General features: G+C 46.1%; 1 protein-coding gene across 2 annotated transcripts in view; it reads left to right on the top strand.

The window, feature by feature from the left end:
- The window catches only part of SUFU (SUFU negative regulator of hedgehog signaling), a 118882-nt gene extending 102958 nt beyond the window's left edge, over positions 1-15924 (top strand). For both annotated transcript variants that reach the window (XM_037903628.2, XM_037903629.2), the window contains exons 11-12: positions 4223-4291; positions 8097-15924. In XM_037903628.2, the coding sequence (XP_037759556.1) occupies positions 4223-4291; positions 8097-8186 (159 nt within the window). In that variant the 3' untranslated portion in view covers positions 8187-15924. The remainder of the gene's footprint in view (positions 1-4222; positions 4292-8096) is intronic.
- Positions 15925-16185: the final 261 nt, after the last annotated feature.

Genomic DNA, 16185 nt, shown 5'->3' with positions numbered 1-16185 from the left:
GACACCCCTAGTTTATTGATAAAATTGTGGACTTTCTCTTCTATGTTTTTGCAAGCAATATGTGTGACAATGTAGCAAGGGATTTGCAGAGCCACAGCATGTGTATAAATTGGAGCCTGATCCTCATAGCTGTGAGTTGTGGGCGGGAACTCAGGATCTGACCCAGAAAGCTCCTGGCACGTCCATGCTTGTGTGGTGTTGAAGGAAATGTTTTGGAAACACTGGCTGGACTCGTCAGCTGTTGCTTGTGAGTATTGCAAATAGCCATTACAAAGGCAGAACGACACTCCAGGGTGTGAAGCTCGTGGCAGCAGGTCCGTAGGGCGGAATGTTTGTGCGCGGTTGCTGAACTATGAAAATACTACGTTATGTATCTGTGGGGCTTCTCTGACATCAGAGGGAACACAAACTTGTTTTCTTTGCCAGTCGTGGCCCAAAGATTTCACAGTAGGAAAGGTCTGCTCTGAGGAGAGGCACATCCAGCTTTGAATATGCAGAAAACCATTTAATGTGGCCTCCAGATTGCACAGACTTTCCCATAGCTGCATCACAACAGAGAGTCTGTGTTATTCTTCAGAGAGCGAATAAGCTGCTCCATCGTTTATGATCTCCCTGCAGTATCCTGTTGATAAGATCTGGTAACGTTCTCAAAGGAAGACTCTGGGTTCAGGTCTGAATACACAAAGAACAGGGCCTGTTTGTTCAGTGTGAGCTTCTAAGGTTTGCATCCCAAAGGAAATTAAATTAGATGCCTAGAGCTACGATGGTCTGTCCTGTTTATTTGCTGGAATGTCACCTTTAATACCATGCCCATCTAGTGTGTGTGTGTGTTAATGTGGTGGTGTACTCTGCAGGCCTGGGCATGCTAAGAGGACTAAAAACCTGGGGGGGGGTGAGAGAGAGAGAGAGAGAGAGTGTGTGTGTGAGGGCAGTTGGTATTGATTTTTATTTATTTTCAGGCTCTTTGTAAGTACCAGAATAAAAGGAGCTCTCTTCTGTATGAAGATTTACTTGCTGATCACAAGGATAGGATCTGCGTGGTCTGTGCATTCCTGCTTTGATGCCTTTATTACATTTTGGTTGGGCTAATTCTGCGGGAGGAACCTGGTTTCAGCGTGTGTCCAGTGTAGCTATGTTTTTAGCCGCTAAATCTTTTCAGCAGTTAGACATGCCCAGATGCTATGGTAATGGTACCTATCCCCAGCACCCTCCAGAGACTATGATGGTGAAGATTTTCCCCAGCTGCCTGGTCTAGCAAACCATTTTTTAAAAGATGGCTTACAGGCATTCCTGAGACACAAGAACACACTGTACATTTGGCTGCGCCGGGCTTCCAAAGCTCCTTTCAGAGGAAAGGAGGCCCTGTTCACCCAGGACCAGAACTGTGCTGGCTAAGAGGCTTTGTGCTCTTGTTTCAACTGGAGTTAGTTGATTGCTGGCTAACTGAAGTTAACAAACACAATTGCAAATGCTAGTCTAGATACTCCACATACGTTTGTTCCAGGATCCAACCCGTGGTGGTTTACCCTAGGGGCTGCACCTTCTGCCCTTTATTCTGTACACATCCTTCCCTGCTCACCCCCATTGAATTTTTTCATTCCCTGCCTTGTTCTTCTCTGGCCTGCAATGAGATCGGTTCATTTGTGCATGTATTTCTCTTTCCCCTCTCTCCTCTGACACCCTAGATATGTTCCCTGGGCTCCTTCCCTATTAACCATGGATTTTATTCCTGTTGCCCCATCTGATCTTTATCATTCTTGCCATCCCCACCACCCTATAGTCCTTCTCCCCGCCCCCCCCCCCCCTTGGCTTGTTTTTGCTCATCTATGTTACTGCTGAATATGTATTTCCTCCTTGCCCACTCATCTGATTGCTTTGGGTGCTGGTTCCTTCCTCTTATTTGCTGCTGTGTAGTTTGCTACGTCTTCCATATCCTCTGTCCTCCACTCTCCACGCACTGCCCTGTCACTCACTGCCAGGCTACACCTCCACAGAAGCTGATCTCCTACATACAGAGTCCCAGAGCCCACCCTAGACAACCCTTGCCAGCTGCACCATTTTCTGAGTTACCCATGCAGGTGACTGTTCTGTTTCTGAGCATGGATGGCTTTGGTTGTATTTGTGAGTAAGCAACCCTTTAGGTGCTTCAAACCTTTTATTGACCAACAGGTATTTCCAGTTCAACGTGCACCAGGGCTACCATCTCCGCCAAAGAACTTGCCCACTGTAGTATAAACCAGCCCTGCTGTAGTGCTCATAGATGTTTGGATTTAGTGTGCAGCCAAAGAGATGACTGTCTAAGGCCCAAGCTACACGATAATAAACCCGGAATCATCTGATTGGAGCCAAAAAGCCTCATGGAGCGTGTGGGTCTGTGATGTGATGCCGCTGTCTCCACTGGCAGTTCCTGCTGGGCTTCAGGGGTGGCTCCGTGCCACACCACAAACTGGGTGCTGGGTCTAAACTCTAAGTTAGACTGAAAGCTCTTTGGGGGCAGAAACAGGGTCTTCCTTTGTGTACAGTGTCACTGCCATGTATGATAGTAGCTGGAGTGGCCAGTGCCTTTTCTGTCCATCTAGCCGATTCAGGGGTTCTCAGATTGTGGGCCATGGGTTCCTAGTGAATAGATCAGAACTTACTAGGGAATCCGCAGCATCAGTGCCGTTCTGTGCTTCCCACAGCGAGCTCTGTGCTGCAAGGGAGGCTGTCAACAAGCAGCACTCAGATAAGCTCCAGTTTGGAGCTGGAGGGGAGCAGAAAAGGGGTGGAACTGGGGGTTGGCCTCGCTCCCTTTCAGCACTGGGAGCTGGGGAGAGTTGCCTGAGCTCTCAGAATGGGAATGCAGAGCTGAGGGGCCAGAGGGGAGGAAGTGGGGGACCCATGAGTGGATTTGGAGAGGATGAGTGAGGAGGAGGGAGAATACAATGCAGGCAGAGCAAAGAAGCGGGAATGCCAGCCACTGTAGGATGGAGAGGTGCTGGGGACGGACTGTAAAAGGAAAGGGTGGAGTGAAGGGAGAAAAAAGGAACACAAGGAGAAGCAGAGAAAGAACAGAGCTGTGAGCTGCAATTTGCCAAGTTAATAGCCTGCTGTCTACCCAAACCCCGCAACACCACGCCCAGTGCCCCTCACCGGACCCATGTGTGGTGGTGGTTTCCTTGTCCTTGACTCTTCCTCTGCTTGTCTCCAGCATGCCACCCCTCCTCAGCAGGGCTTGCATTTATCTCTGGCCCTCTAAAAACTACGCTGACGAGAAGCTGTGTGTGCAGGCACCTTCTGATATGGCATGTGTCTTTTTAAGAGAAGGGCGAGGGAGGATCCTGCGAAGGACTGGTTCTGCCCTTAATACAGCTGATGTCAGTGGGCATATCTGACTTCAGTGGAGCTATGTTGACTTACACCCGCTGGGGGTCTGGCCCTCTTTTTTTTTGAGGGGGGTATAGTCAGAAGTTATTGTCCAAGGAACTTCACGTTTGCTACTCCTACCCTGGAAAAAGCCTGAGCCTTCCCCCTTCTATCCCAGCCCTAAACTCTCCCGCTGACTAGCAAGGCTGGGGGGAGGGGGAATCATTCTGACTGGGAGTGGGGGGAGTTGCGCATTTGGGAAGGACCAGTGACTGGTTTTCGGAGCCGAGTCTGAGAGCCATGCTGCATATCCCAGAACCTCCTGCTCCTGGCTTGGGCACCTCTCTGAATGCCTCCCCTGCTGAATCTGTGGTTTTTCTAAATCATACACCATTTAACAAGCCAGGTCTCCAGATCAGAGACCTCGAGGTGCCCAAAATGCAGACTCTGTGCAGGTTCCAGGCTGTCCCGCCCTGTCCCCTTGCACCAGCTGTAGCCCAATTATACTAGAGACTTAACTTCAATGTGCCAGATGAAAGTGTCTCTGTTTCCCACTGCTTTCCTTTGCAATTGTTCGCTTGGCCCCTTTTTGCTCTCCCCTGCCTCCCTCCCCCCTTCCTCTCTGAAGCTGAGCCTCTAATTTTAGACGTAGGAAGATAATTGATGGTAGCAAAAGATTGCCTTGTAATCTTAGCATTTTTTGCAGTGGTTGGGGTTGCGGGGGGGAGTAAAGCCAGGAGCTAGAGGCCTCAAACCTTTGTGTCGCCAAAGAAAAGTATGTACAGTCTCCCCTCTGTGCAGAAGAAAAGAGTCTGTTGCTTGGCAATTACATAAAGCTTGGAGTGTAAAAGAGTAAACTAGTGTCTCCCCCTTGCAGATCCTGTTGACTGAAGAGTTCGTAGAAAGAATGCTGGAAGACTTAGAAGATCTGACTTCTCCAGAGGAAGTAAGGCTGCGTTGCTCCCATATCTGGCATCTACTGGCTGAGAGAAAAGCGGCACAGTTTGCTTGTTTTGTTAGTTTTTGAGTTTGGCAGCTTCCAGCCCTTCCCACAGCTTCAGGGCTCAGCCACCCTTTGAGCCTGCTGGCATAAACCAGGCCACCTGGAAGCGAAGGGACTGCAGAGGCAGTCGGGGAGCTGCAGCTCATCCAACACAGCCCCAAAAGTGGGGGGTGTTGGCTAGCGAAGAGGCCATGGTTAGTGCTGCTGCGAAATGCACTGATTCAGCACGCTTCCCCAGGCAGCCTCCACTGGCGGGGGTCCCGACAGCAATTTGAGTGCTGCCATCCCCCAGCCAAAGCCCCAGCGGAGCAGAGCTGTGCAGCAGCCCTCGCCAGTGCACTGGGGTGCAGCTTGTGCCCCGTGCAGCAGCATGGCTGAATGACCCCTTTGTACATTCTCCGTGCAGCCACGGTGCTAGCCACGCTTCGTGCTGGGACCTGCGGAGCAATGCGGAACACCCAGCAAATTTGCTGCCACTTTACTTCAGAACCTCTTTTGGGTGGGGAGGGAGGGGCTATTTAATACCCGAGTTAGTTGCCTTTCCTCCCAACCTCTGTTAAGCTCATGTGTGGCACACAGACACACAGGGCCAGCCTGGCAGTGCTGAGCCACAGCAGCAGGGGACGCATCACGGTGACGGACTTTCCCCATCGTGTGACCCAGTCGCCAGGAGCATTTAACACCCCTCTCCCCTGCACTCCACATAAATATCCTGCCTCACTTCAAAGAGCAGTGGCAGCAATGACATGTAATATTTTTAATCCCATTTTTATAGCTCCCTGCAGATTCTAAAGAAACTTTCCTAGGCTTGTAAAGTAGCCCTCCTGTCCCTCTGTCCCTCCCTGCTTCACCTCCCGGGAAAACCTCAGTGCTCTAATTGTTCAGCCCTGAGCTGACGTAACGCCAGGGTTATATACGCCCTGTGAATGAGCGCAGCGGTGTATCAAGCACCTTGCTAGCAATGTTGTGAATATCAGGCCAGCTCTTACCCATTTAAACCTAAGCCAAAGATCATTTGTGCCAGTGACTGGCTAGCACAGAAGTGCTCGTTTTGGAGTCCCTTTTTCCAGGGCTAGTGTGCCTTAGCTTTATTGGGAAGCAAATGCTGTACGTAGGGTGATTCTGTAGTGCCAGACAAAGGATAAGAGACTGGTTTCCACCTTGCTTTGACATTATCATTTCAAAATGTTTTCTGACATATTCTTCTCTTACGTGACCATTTTGGAACCTTCCCAGTTTAAAAGAAAAGGGGTGGGGGATACTTTAGATGGTTATGATCTTTCATCACCCAAAATCCTGCAGGACTTCGTAAGTTACAGGATCCTAGTTTGTAAAGAGTTTTGGGTCAACTTTATACATTCCCCAGAGTCTCCTTTGGTGGTTGCTGGTATCCAGCTAAGTAGAATAAAAATTCAGTTTTGGGTTCTAGGAAAAGAACCCCGCCTTCATGGTGTAATGAGCCAGCAGTGGAAGGTGAAATGAATACAAACTGCAACACCACACAGGTCTGGCTGAACACCTCAAAAACTCATTCTGTCTTTGTGTCTCTTCATTAATGTTAGAATGGTTATCTGTTATGTGCATGAGACACTAGAGATGGAAGGGGGGCCTGTAGGCTAAATCAGATAGTGACCGAAAACAAGGGTGCAGGTTATACAGAGGTTTATAAAACGGTTGGAAAACTAGTGTAACTTGCACCAGTTTTTATTCACTAGAGGAGTAAAATTGAATGTCAGCTTAGGAACTGAGGGGGCAGATGTAGCCCCAAAAATGCAATTACTGGAACGGTGAAAGGTAAATTTGGGGGTCCTTTACTACTTATGCCCACTCTCCAACACACTTGTACCAAACATAGGCAAGTCTGCGCTGTGGTGGGGGGGTGAATGGCAGCTCGTGTTTTCATAGACAAGCAATTGCTGAATTGCTGAAGCCCACTCCACGGCGTCCTTGCTTCTAGTTTTAGCGAGCTAGCTGGAGTATAGCTCCTGTGGGTAAGTCTGGGTGAGTTGCCGTTCACGCCCCTGGCTGCAGTGTAGACATAGCCAGAGTTTACATGGGCACATGTGTCACCACTGAATGTGGCCCAAGGACTTGCATGGGAAAGGAACCCATTGCCCTAGTTCTGAATTTAACATCTCTGGTTTAGACAATCCTCCCTAGTCAAGGCGGGACCCCAGGCAGAGGCCCCTGTTCGAATATCAGGGAAAATCCTTCTATCAGCTGGTGCTAGGCTGTGGATGCAGCAAAATTTTAAAAACAAAGCAATTCATTTTCCAGGAGTTTCCCGTGCTTTGTCTGCACAGGCTGGGAGTGACTGGGACAGTCCTATTCCCTGAAACGGCTTTCAAGATCAGTTCATTGCATGTTTATGAATGGGGCAAATGTGTAGTCTGGAGAAGCCCTAAAACATGAGGCATCTCTCCTCCTCCCCCCCCTCCCAACTTTCTGTTCTTGACATTCTTTTTCCACTCGGACTGTCCTCTGCGAAATCAGCAGCGGGAAGCAAAAATGAAATGGAATTGGGATCTGTTTCCTCCTCTGAGACACTTATCTTGTAACTCCACGATCGCTCGAAACCCCGCTTCCCCACAGCATGGCTTTACAGCTGCTCTGCCTGGGCTTACCCTTCGTGCAGACACCTTTCCATTTGCTTCCTGCTCAAACAAACTGATGCAGGAACACTGACTCTCTGAGATGGCCAGTCATCTTGTTTCTCCTTGCGACAGTTCAGTGCATCCCACAGCAAAACTGTTTTTGACAGAGCAATTCTGGCACGTGCATGTTAAAGCCGTGGTCAGACCAGTGCATTGTAAGGACTCCTCAGACAGCTGTCCAAGAGTGCCCAACGCTGGTTCTGGGAGCAGGAGGTTTTGGGGTTACTTTCCAACAGGAGGGTCTGTGTTGTGGGGTGGAGCTAGGACTGGATGAACCAGAGCAGCTGTAATATTTGTGTCTTCCCCTCCACATGAAGAAGTAGCCATTAGAAGCAGTGGTGTGTAAAATCTGACTTGAGCTCAAGTTCCTATGCTGGGTATTGCAACCAACACTTACTTAATAGTCAGGGCAGCTGTGTGTGTGGACATACGCCATGGTACATGCACTGCAAAGTTAAAGGGTTTGTTCCAGAGGGGTTTTTTTGGCCATAAAATAAGTGTCCCAAGGACGGTATTCAGAAACACTGGCTCTCCTCCACCAGGACAGCATGACTAGCTGCTGCCCATGTGAATCATTGTGCCACTTTCTGCCTGCTACATACAGAACCATACAGCCTCACGTATATCACGTGACGCAGAGAATCTTAAAGCCGCTGTCTGATTCTTGCTTTAAAGCAAACAAAGGGGGCTCGTGGGGCCTGGGGGCAGTTTGAGAAAACACAGTGAAGAGGAAAGGGAGATACTCTTGCAAGTTGCAGACTTTCACTGAGATGTGGGAGGGGAGGGAAAATGGTGGTGGGAACAGTAACCCTGGCAGAATTCACCGAATGAAATGAACAACACTTGGGCTGGAATCTCGTAACTTTACTTTGGCAGCAGAGACACAAATTGCATTATCTAATGTCCACTGCTGTCCAAAATATACTGATGGGGGAGGGGGGAGCATTTTCTTAGTGGCCCTTTGCTTTAAAATAAAAAAAAAAAAAAAAACTTAGCTCTTAAATGGAGGGCTGCCTGCTTTCAGAATAGCTTTGGGTTAATGTGGGTTAGGCTGCAGGGAAATACATTAACTGACTCCCTTTATTGCCTCGTAGTTTAAACTTCCAAAAGAGTACAGCTGGCCTGAAAAGAAACTGAAAGTCTCCATCTTACCAGACGCTGTGTTCGACAACCCTCTGCATTAGAGCTGAATTACACCCCCCTGACATCGGGGAGAGCCAAGAGACTGTACGTTGCTTAGTGACTCACCGGATAACTAATGCAGTAAGAACTGTGCCTTCAAATAAAGGAGATTGCTGCACAACCACTGCAAACAGAAGAGGAGTTACACAACACCAACCCAGACAGAACAGGACAGTGCTGAGCCCTTTCTTCCCCATCCTTTCCTGGGCTGAACTCTCTGGGAACAGCCTGCGTATGTTTGAGTGCAAGTGAGAAATATTTAACTATGAAAAGTAGTGATAAGAATTCTTTCCCTGTTCTAGCTGGCTACAAATGTCCCTGCAGTCTTCACCCAGGGTGTCGATACCTTGTACGCCTATATTTACATATGCACTCTGCCAGGTGCAAGCACATGGATTAAATGTTCTCTCCGTGACTCTGGAATCCTTTTTGTTAGCCAGACGTTTACCGACTGCAGAACTGTTCCTCCAGGGGCTGTTTTGTCTTTTCAGAAATGGAATGGTGTTAACGAGGCCAGAAGCTCGTAGGCTTCATTTAAAGATGAACTCTCAAGTTTAGTCAAAAAAACAAAACAAAACCCCCTCCCTGCCACTCGAATTAGGAAAGGTCTGAGCGTTGAGCTCGGTCTGATTAGCTCTGGTATCGCTGCAAAGAGAGGCAACTTTCTTCTTGCACATCCTGTCCTAGCGTATGAATGTATGCATGAGCCCCGGAGAAGGTTGTGACCTCTGCTTTTGCACAAGCAGGAGGAAGGGAGACTACCGGGGCAGAGGAGGAGATCTCCTGTTTACAGAATGTTTATCTGTCAAGGGATACTGTCAAGTACTTTTTCCTTGCTATTGTACAGAATCCCTTCAAATCCTAGAAGTGGGAAAGGACCTGTGTGTTCAGAGGGGCCACACTCCAGGAACCAGAGGGCTGCTCTAAATCGTTTAATAGGGAGATCGTATCCACGCTCCCCATCAACAGAGAGTAGCCACCAGCCGAGTCCTGGAAGAAAGCCCTACCTGCACTACAAAACAAACCCTGCTGGGGACCCGCTTACAACACAGTTGTCCTTAGCACAGTTCCATCTTACCAGACTCTGTGTTCATCAACCTGCAGCATTTTCTCGGTGCACTTGGGACCGTAGCCATGTGCTAAGGCCTTGAACCTTGTTTTGAGGATTGGGGGACGAGCAGGCTGTAACCGGGTCCCACAGGTAGTACTGTAGTCTCAGCTTCAGGCTCTGCTTCCAACATGCAACTCCCTCTTGGTCCCAGCGGCCTCCCTTAGACCAAGATGAAGCATGCGTGCTGAGAGCTTTTGTCTCTGCAGGTTGCAGCCTCGTACTGAAGAGCAGGCCATTGGTGGGTGCATTACAGATGGGCTGCAGGAAACCCCATGCTTGAGTCCTTCCCCTGCCAATCCTGGATTGTTCTCTAAAGCAGATTCTCCAGTGCTTTCTAAGACTGTATTCCAATGTGACTCTGTCACTTCTAATTATGTGGGTGCAAATTTCTCTCCCCACCCTTTTCCACTCACAAGCTAACACGGCCGTTTCTTCATCTCTGGTTGTACACAATACAGTGGTCTTAACATGGCTGGGACAAGAACTTTTAACAACTGACTGCCTTTGATCAAACAGCAATGGCTAAAACTGGCCCTAACCTCACAGAAGCTGTTTGTTGTCTTAATTTCTTCCCAACAAAGTGGGATTTTTGTCAAGATTTTTAAAATATATTTTGGAGCTGGTTGATGTTGGATGTATAGTCCTGTGGTTGAGGCATGTATCTAGGAGCTGAGAGATCTGGCTCTGCTCTGGATATCCTGTGTGAGTGTAGGCAAATCACTTCACTTCCTCCTCTGCAAATGGGGATAATATTCCCAGGGGGGTTGGGATGCCTAGTCCATTAGCGTCTGTGAAGTGGACCAAGATTCTCAGAGGGAGGTACGAGTACCATTATTTTTATTATTATTTAAGGGAAGCCAAATCCAGGTCCTACGTTGCTTAACAGCTTCCTTTTAACGAAGCTATGAAAGCAATTTAGATGTAAATGAGTCTGTAATTTTGTCTGAACTCAAAGGATCAACTTGAAATCATAATTTTAAAGAGCAGAGTTTCCAATCTCAGGGCCAGCCGGAGTGACTTTTGTGTAGTGGCAGACTGCATTTATCCAGGAGAATCTTCGGCTGGCTTTCAGCGTCCCATTTAAGTATGAAATGTGTACGCAGGGCCGGTCTGTTCTGTTCCTTAACGTTGGTGGGAGTTGTAGATGCATTTCCAGGGACCAGTGGACTAGAGAGAGACTGAAAATTGGCATGCAAATCTACCAACCCAGGCACAGAATGACTCCCCTCCCCACCTCACTGTGAGGGAATAGTGGCATCATGCCAGTCTGAAAAGGGGGAAAGTGGGCAATGAAAACTTTGCCCTAAATCCACAGATTTCAAACAGCAGCCCATGGACCGCTGTAAAATGGCAAACACTTGCCAGTGGTGTTTGGAGAACTGGCTGATTGCCATGGTGCTGGCTCCTCTTCCTTGTCTCCAGCTGCGAAGTCTCATTAAGAGAAGTTAAAAGAACAGGACATTCCTAGGGTGATTTGCCCCTGTCAACAATTTCTGCTGTTCCCACAGAAGTCACAAAGGGGCAGAGACCAGGAGGCCATCTCTGAGTTCTGTCCCTCTGCCCTAACTCAAACTGAGACGCTTTGAAACCTTTCCATGAGACACATGAGCAAGTGCCGGACTGTAGGTAAAATAACTTCTCTCTGCAGGATTTTTCTCCAAATCTCCTCTCTCAGATTTGTTCTTCCATTCTGCATTCACTCCTCTTCGATGCTGTGGGTTGGATGTTCGTTGGCTTCAGAGGGAGATGTGAAGGGACCACACTTGAGGCTTGGCCTACGCTACACGGTTAGGTCGATGTAAGCTGATTTGTGCCAACCTAGCTGTGGAAGTGTCTTCACTTCAGTTTGGCTCCTGACGATGTAAGTGCCTGTCTACACCGATTTAGTAACGTCACCTCCCCAAGCGGGTTAGAGTCACAGTTAATGTAATTAGGTCAACGCAATGTCAGTGTAGACACTGTGTCGCTTATGTCAACTGCTGTTGGCTTTCAGGAGCCGTCCCACAATGCCCCACACTGACAATACAGTCTATACAAGCACTCCTGGGGAGGATGCATGCTGCCAACACAAGGAGCGAAGTGTGCGCGCACAAGCGATTTAATAGCTCCGGTGGCTGTATGCCGAAATAAATTAGGTTGACATGATTTTGTAATGTAGACATGACCTGAGTGCTTTGGAAATCCCAGCTATATCCATGTCTTTTTGTTTATATGTCATGTTTTTTATATAGTCATCAGTATCTGAGTTATGACCAGTTGGCAAGATAGGTACCTTTTATTTGTAAGACACTTTCTCACAAACCCTATTCTTAAAGCCTCGCTGGCTGCCAGATTACATTTTGTTCCAAGGGAAGGAAGTCGGGTCTTCCTAATTAGTTTAGCAAATTTAAAAAAAATAAAATAAACAAATCACTGCTAAAATAGCAATCTACGGCCTACTGCCACCCTCTCTGAAAGGGATTCACTGTTGAAAGGAAACTTTTTGACTCTAATGTTGCACTCCTGTCTCCATTCTTTTAGAACAAGAAAGTTGCACATTAATCAATATTTAGAGACCTCATCACCCATAACACTTTTCCCCGGGTGCTGTTGAAGTTTGCAGTCGTGCCAAAGACTAATCAATTGGCAGCTAAACTAGATCTTGCGTTTTGATATTTTTCTAGTTGTTTTTGTCTTAAACGGGGGGGGAGGAGGAGTGATATGGGAAAAAAGAGAACTTTTGAATATATTTTTTTTAAATGAGTAAATGGCTCGGAAAGGGAAAGACATAAGCGTTAATTCCAAGGTGGTTTTCCAGGCCAGTCTTGCTGAGAATGGCTGCTTTTAGATTTGTTCAGGCTGGTGGAGATTTGAACAGGGATTATACAAAAACCAAGCCATGCAATTTGTGTTGGCTGGAAGCAGTGATCTGGATGTAAATTGCATTTTAAAATAAGTGTGTAGAGGTTTCTCTTCCCCCTGCCCCAATGCAGATAGATAGGAATACTTCCTTTATGGCAGACCTGTGATGCCTTGAAAGTGTAGCATGGGGACAGCCACCTTCAAACAAGGGAAATCCCAAGAGCTGTAAACACACTTCCCCTCACACACTTAGTTTAAAAAAAAAATACAGTTACAGTATTAAAGAAACTAGGCTCTCAGCAGACCGGAGAGAGCCCTTAAGTGTTGCAATTGGCGTGACCTATTGTAATATTTTCTGTGGCTTAGACATAGAATATCTGCTATGTGTAATGGCTTTGAGGACAGTGGTAGGTTGGTTTTATTGTACACAGATTTGCCAAGAATGATTTGAGATGGCATGCTAAAGCCCTACATTTTAAATAATCTGTAGCTCTTGAATGGTCACAGGGCACAAGATTGTCTTTGAGGAAATAAACATTTGTTTACAAAACTTGAGACCAGTAGAAATACTTAGAGGATGGAATTTAAACATAATAATGAATTGATGCATAGTTTGTTAGATAAAACATTGACCTGCAGTGTCAGTGACCCAAGTGTTGCAAATTGGGCTATTGCAATCAAACCTGGAAGTGAAATTAACTAAAACGAAAGTGAATCTGACTTAGGACCCAATTCCGCAAAGGGATCCATGTGAGCAAATCCTCATTCCAATGCTCATTCCTAATGACATTAGCGAGGCATACGGATCTGCTCGCATGGAGACTGGCCCTCGGTCTGTGTTGATTGTCAACGCAAGGCGTAACCACTTGGCATAAAAAGCAAGAAGCAAATTAAAAATTTTTTAAATCTAAATAGTGTCACTTAATATACAGAGCAAATGGTCCTATTTGTTTTCCCTGACACTCGCCGCAAATGGCTGTCTTGTTAGGAAATGGAAGGTGAAATTATGACGTGGCTGCTTCTTATTCTGTTTTAATCATTAACAGTTTACAGAAGTTGCTGCTGCTTCTCTTTCGATCCCCTTGTGTGACTCTGCAGGCTCTTTAATTGAATGAGCTTCGTTATCATTACTCATGTGCTGTGCATTTACCACATCAAGCTGGTCAGCAGCTCCTCCCAAGGAAAACTCTTTCAGACTCCATTTAGAAACATGGCTGCTGCTCGCATTGTTCTCTGGTGGTGGGCAGAAGTGAGGTCTTCTCTTACATTTCTCTGGCCTTTTTATTACTACGAAAGGCCTGTGTGGAAAAGGAATCTTTGTTGCTTAACAGCTCATCTTGCACCTGCTGTTTATTGCACCTGCTGTTTATTCCTGCCTCACATGTTCACATCCAAAGTCATAACCCCCATTTTGTTGCCTTGTAACTAGCTACTAGCAAGGATTGCTCTCACAACTGGGGTGGGGGCTGTAACTTCAGGGAGCTGGAAATAGATTAATAGACTTTTAAAACCAGTACGGACTATTAGATAAATCTACTCTGACTTCACCTATAACCCAGGCCACAGAACTTCACCCAGGCACTGAGCCCAATGACCTGAATTTGTCGAAAGCATCTTTTAGACGGATGGCATTAGATGGAGAATCCACTAGTTCCCTTGGTAGATTTTCCAATGGCTAATCACCCTCATTTATATATAAAATGCACCTTATTTCTGGTTTCAATTAAACGACAGGAGCAGATTAATTGTTAAGCAGCAAAGATCTTCTCCCTGCTTAATAAAAGCAAAGGAAGTGGGGGATGAATGGGGAGCAAATGTTTCAACAGGAATCTATCCGGATGGAACATTTTTGTTCCGAGTCATCACATCCTAACATTTTAAGCCGAATTTAGGTCTCCGATACGATGGCAATTTCCAGCGAGATCTGTAGCAGCTGCTTGTTTTTGTGACACTTCCATAGCATAATGATGTGTGCCCGCTCTTCCCTTCTTTTGTAAAGCTTTCGTTCAGTGCCAGTCCAAAATTTCAAACCGAGAATAAGCCTGTGGCTGGCGGTGTGTTTTAAACTGAACCCCATACTAACCTGTATCTCTCAGGCAATTAACTTGTCGTGTAATACACGTCACCACTTATTCATTTCTAGTACCATTCTATTTCTTCTAAAATTGCTCACAGACCATAAAATCATAAAAAGTGGTGTATTAGCTTAGAAATGTCATTTCAAGTCTGCCATAAAGGTGCCTATTTCCTTCCCTCCATGAGATAATGGGAGGTGGTAAAAGTGTTAAATAATCTTGTGTGCCTCATTATTCACGGTTGAGATTTTAGGTCCCTGATAACAGTGTTACACAAATATAGAACTCACTGTGTGGTAAATGTTAAAAGGACACTGTCAAGTGCTTTTTTATTTTTGAAATGACTTAAAAATATTTTTTCTCTTTTTTTTTTTTTTCAACACCCTCTTAAAAGCAGGAGTAAAATTTCCTTTGTCGCTGATTGTTCTATTTTGCAAACACTAATTTTTCCTTTTCTGCACTTCTCCATTCTCTGCTAGGGAGGCTGTGAAAGCAAAATGGTTTTTGTTCCCTTCCCCAAGGCCCAACTACAGCGTTGTAAGCACAGCTCTGTAAATACTCTTCTGCTGCGGAGCCAGTGGAGGGGGCAAAACATTGCCCTGAATTTAGGTCCTACATAAACAGTTGTAGCTGTTGGTTGTTTCTTGACAGTGGAGCGGTTAGAATCCAGGGGATATTCCACGGTATAATAGTCTCCTGATACCAGTAGGTCCAGATTAGGCCCCAGATGCCTTCACCAGTTTCCTCTGCAATAACACACAGAATTTCAAGATACCACCTGCCTTAGAGAATGTGAAGCCCATTGGGGACAGAAGAAAGGGGAATTGAGTTTAAACGACTGTGTCCTTCAAGCAGTGACTGATCACAGAATCTGAGGATTGTGCCCTTTTAATTTTGTCCTTTTGCCTTTCCTTGAAGCAGCTCAACTGTACTGGACTGTTTCCTGTGCTTAGGAACCTGCCATTCCAAATGCAGGATTCTTAACTGGTCCAAATACATTCAAATCCTGCTCCTGCCCTCCCTTAAAGTCCCAGTGGGCTTGGATTTAGCTGTACTCAGAAGCAGAGAAGGAGATGTTTAAAGGAATGATTAGCCATATTCACACCGAAGGGATTTACTTGCTTTTTCAAAACTCTTTTATATCCATAGGGCCCAGGTTGGGTACCGAGTCCTTTTCCTTACCTATAAATATTTTTGTAAAGGGATAGAGCTTTTGTTGCTGTTATTGTTGACGACACTAACTGTTGGGAGGCCGTTGAGCTGGATAACCTAGGAGAAAATGAGCATTTATCTGTGGGTTACATAAAACAGACAGAACCCTGACCACTGTGGTTGCTTTTTGCAGCCATCAGCTGAGGTGAACATTTTTGTAGTTCATCTGTTTCTTTTTTGCGTGCGTGTGTGTGTATTTTTCTTACTAGAATTCTAAGGACACTACTGAATCGGTCTGCAAGGAGCCTGTGTTCCTACAGTCTGTGTCAGTACTTTGTAGTTGGACTTTTTTTTTTTAACCAAAAAAAAAAAAAAATTAAAAATGGAAAGCTAAACTAGCAGAGGTTTTTAAATATTTTATATTAGTTCCTAATGTAAATTCTTACTTTGTTATTGGAGTGCCGGTGCAATCCACCCGCACATGACTTTTGTAAAATTTTTGTGACTCACTAAACATTTTTCCCCCCGTGTATTCTAAGTGCATTAAACATATTTGCATAATTGGTTGTGTCCTTTTCTCTGGGTGGTTGCAAAAGAAAGATAATGGGATGGATTGATTCATGTTCATTATCAGAGCTGCACTTAGATCCTTGATTATCAACCAGTCTCTCCTTAGTCTTAGAATTAGCTAGACTATAGGTCTTGTCTATGGGGGTAACTTCTGTTCTAAACTGTTAGGGCAGACCATAAGTTAGAAAGGAATAGAGAACGTAAGTACTTCAGGGCCAATTTCTGTCCTCAGGTACGTCAGCCCCTTGGCTT

The sequence above is a fragment of the Chelonia mydas genome, chromosome 7 (assembly GCF_015237465.2).
Source record: "Chelonia mydas isolate rCheMyd1 chromosome 7, rCheMyd1.pri.v2, whole genome shotgun sequence".
NCBI lineage: Eukaryota > Metazoa > Chordata > Testudines > Cheloniidae > Chelonia > Chelonia mydas.
This window is presented reverse-complemented; position numbering and strand designations above follow the sequence as displayed.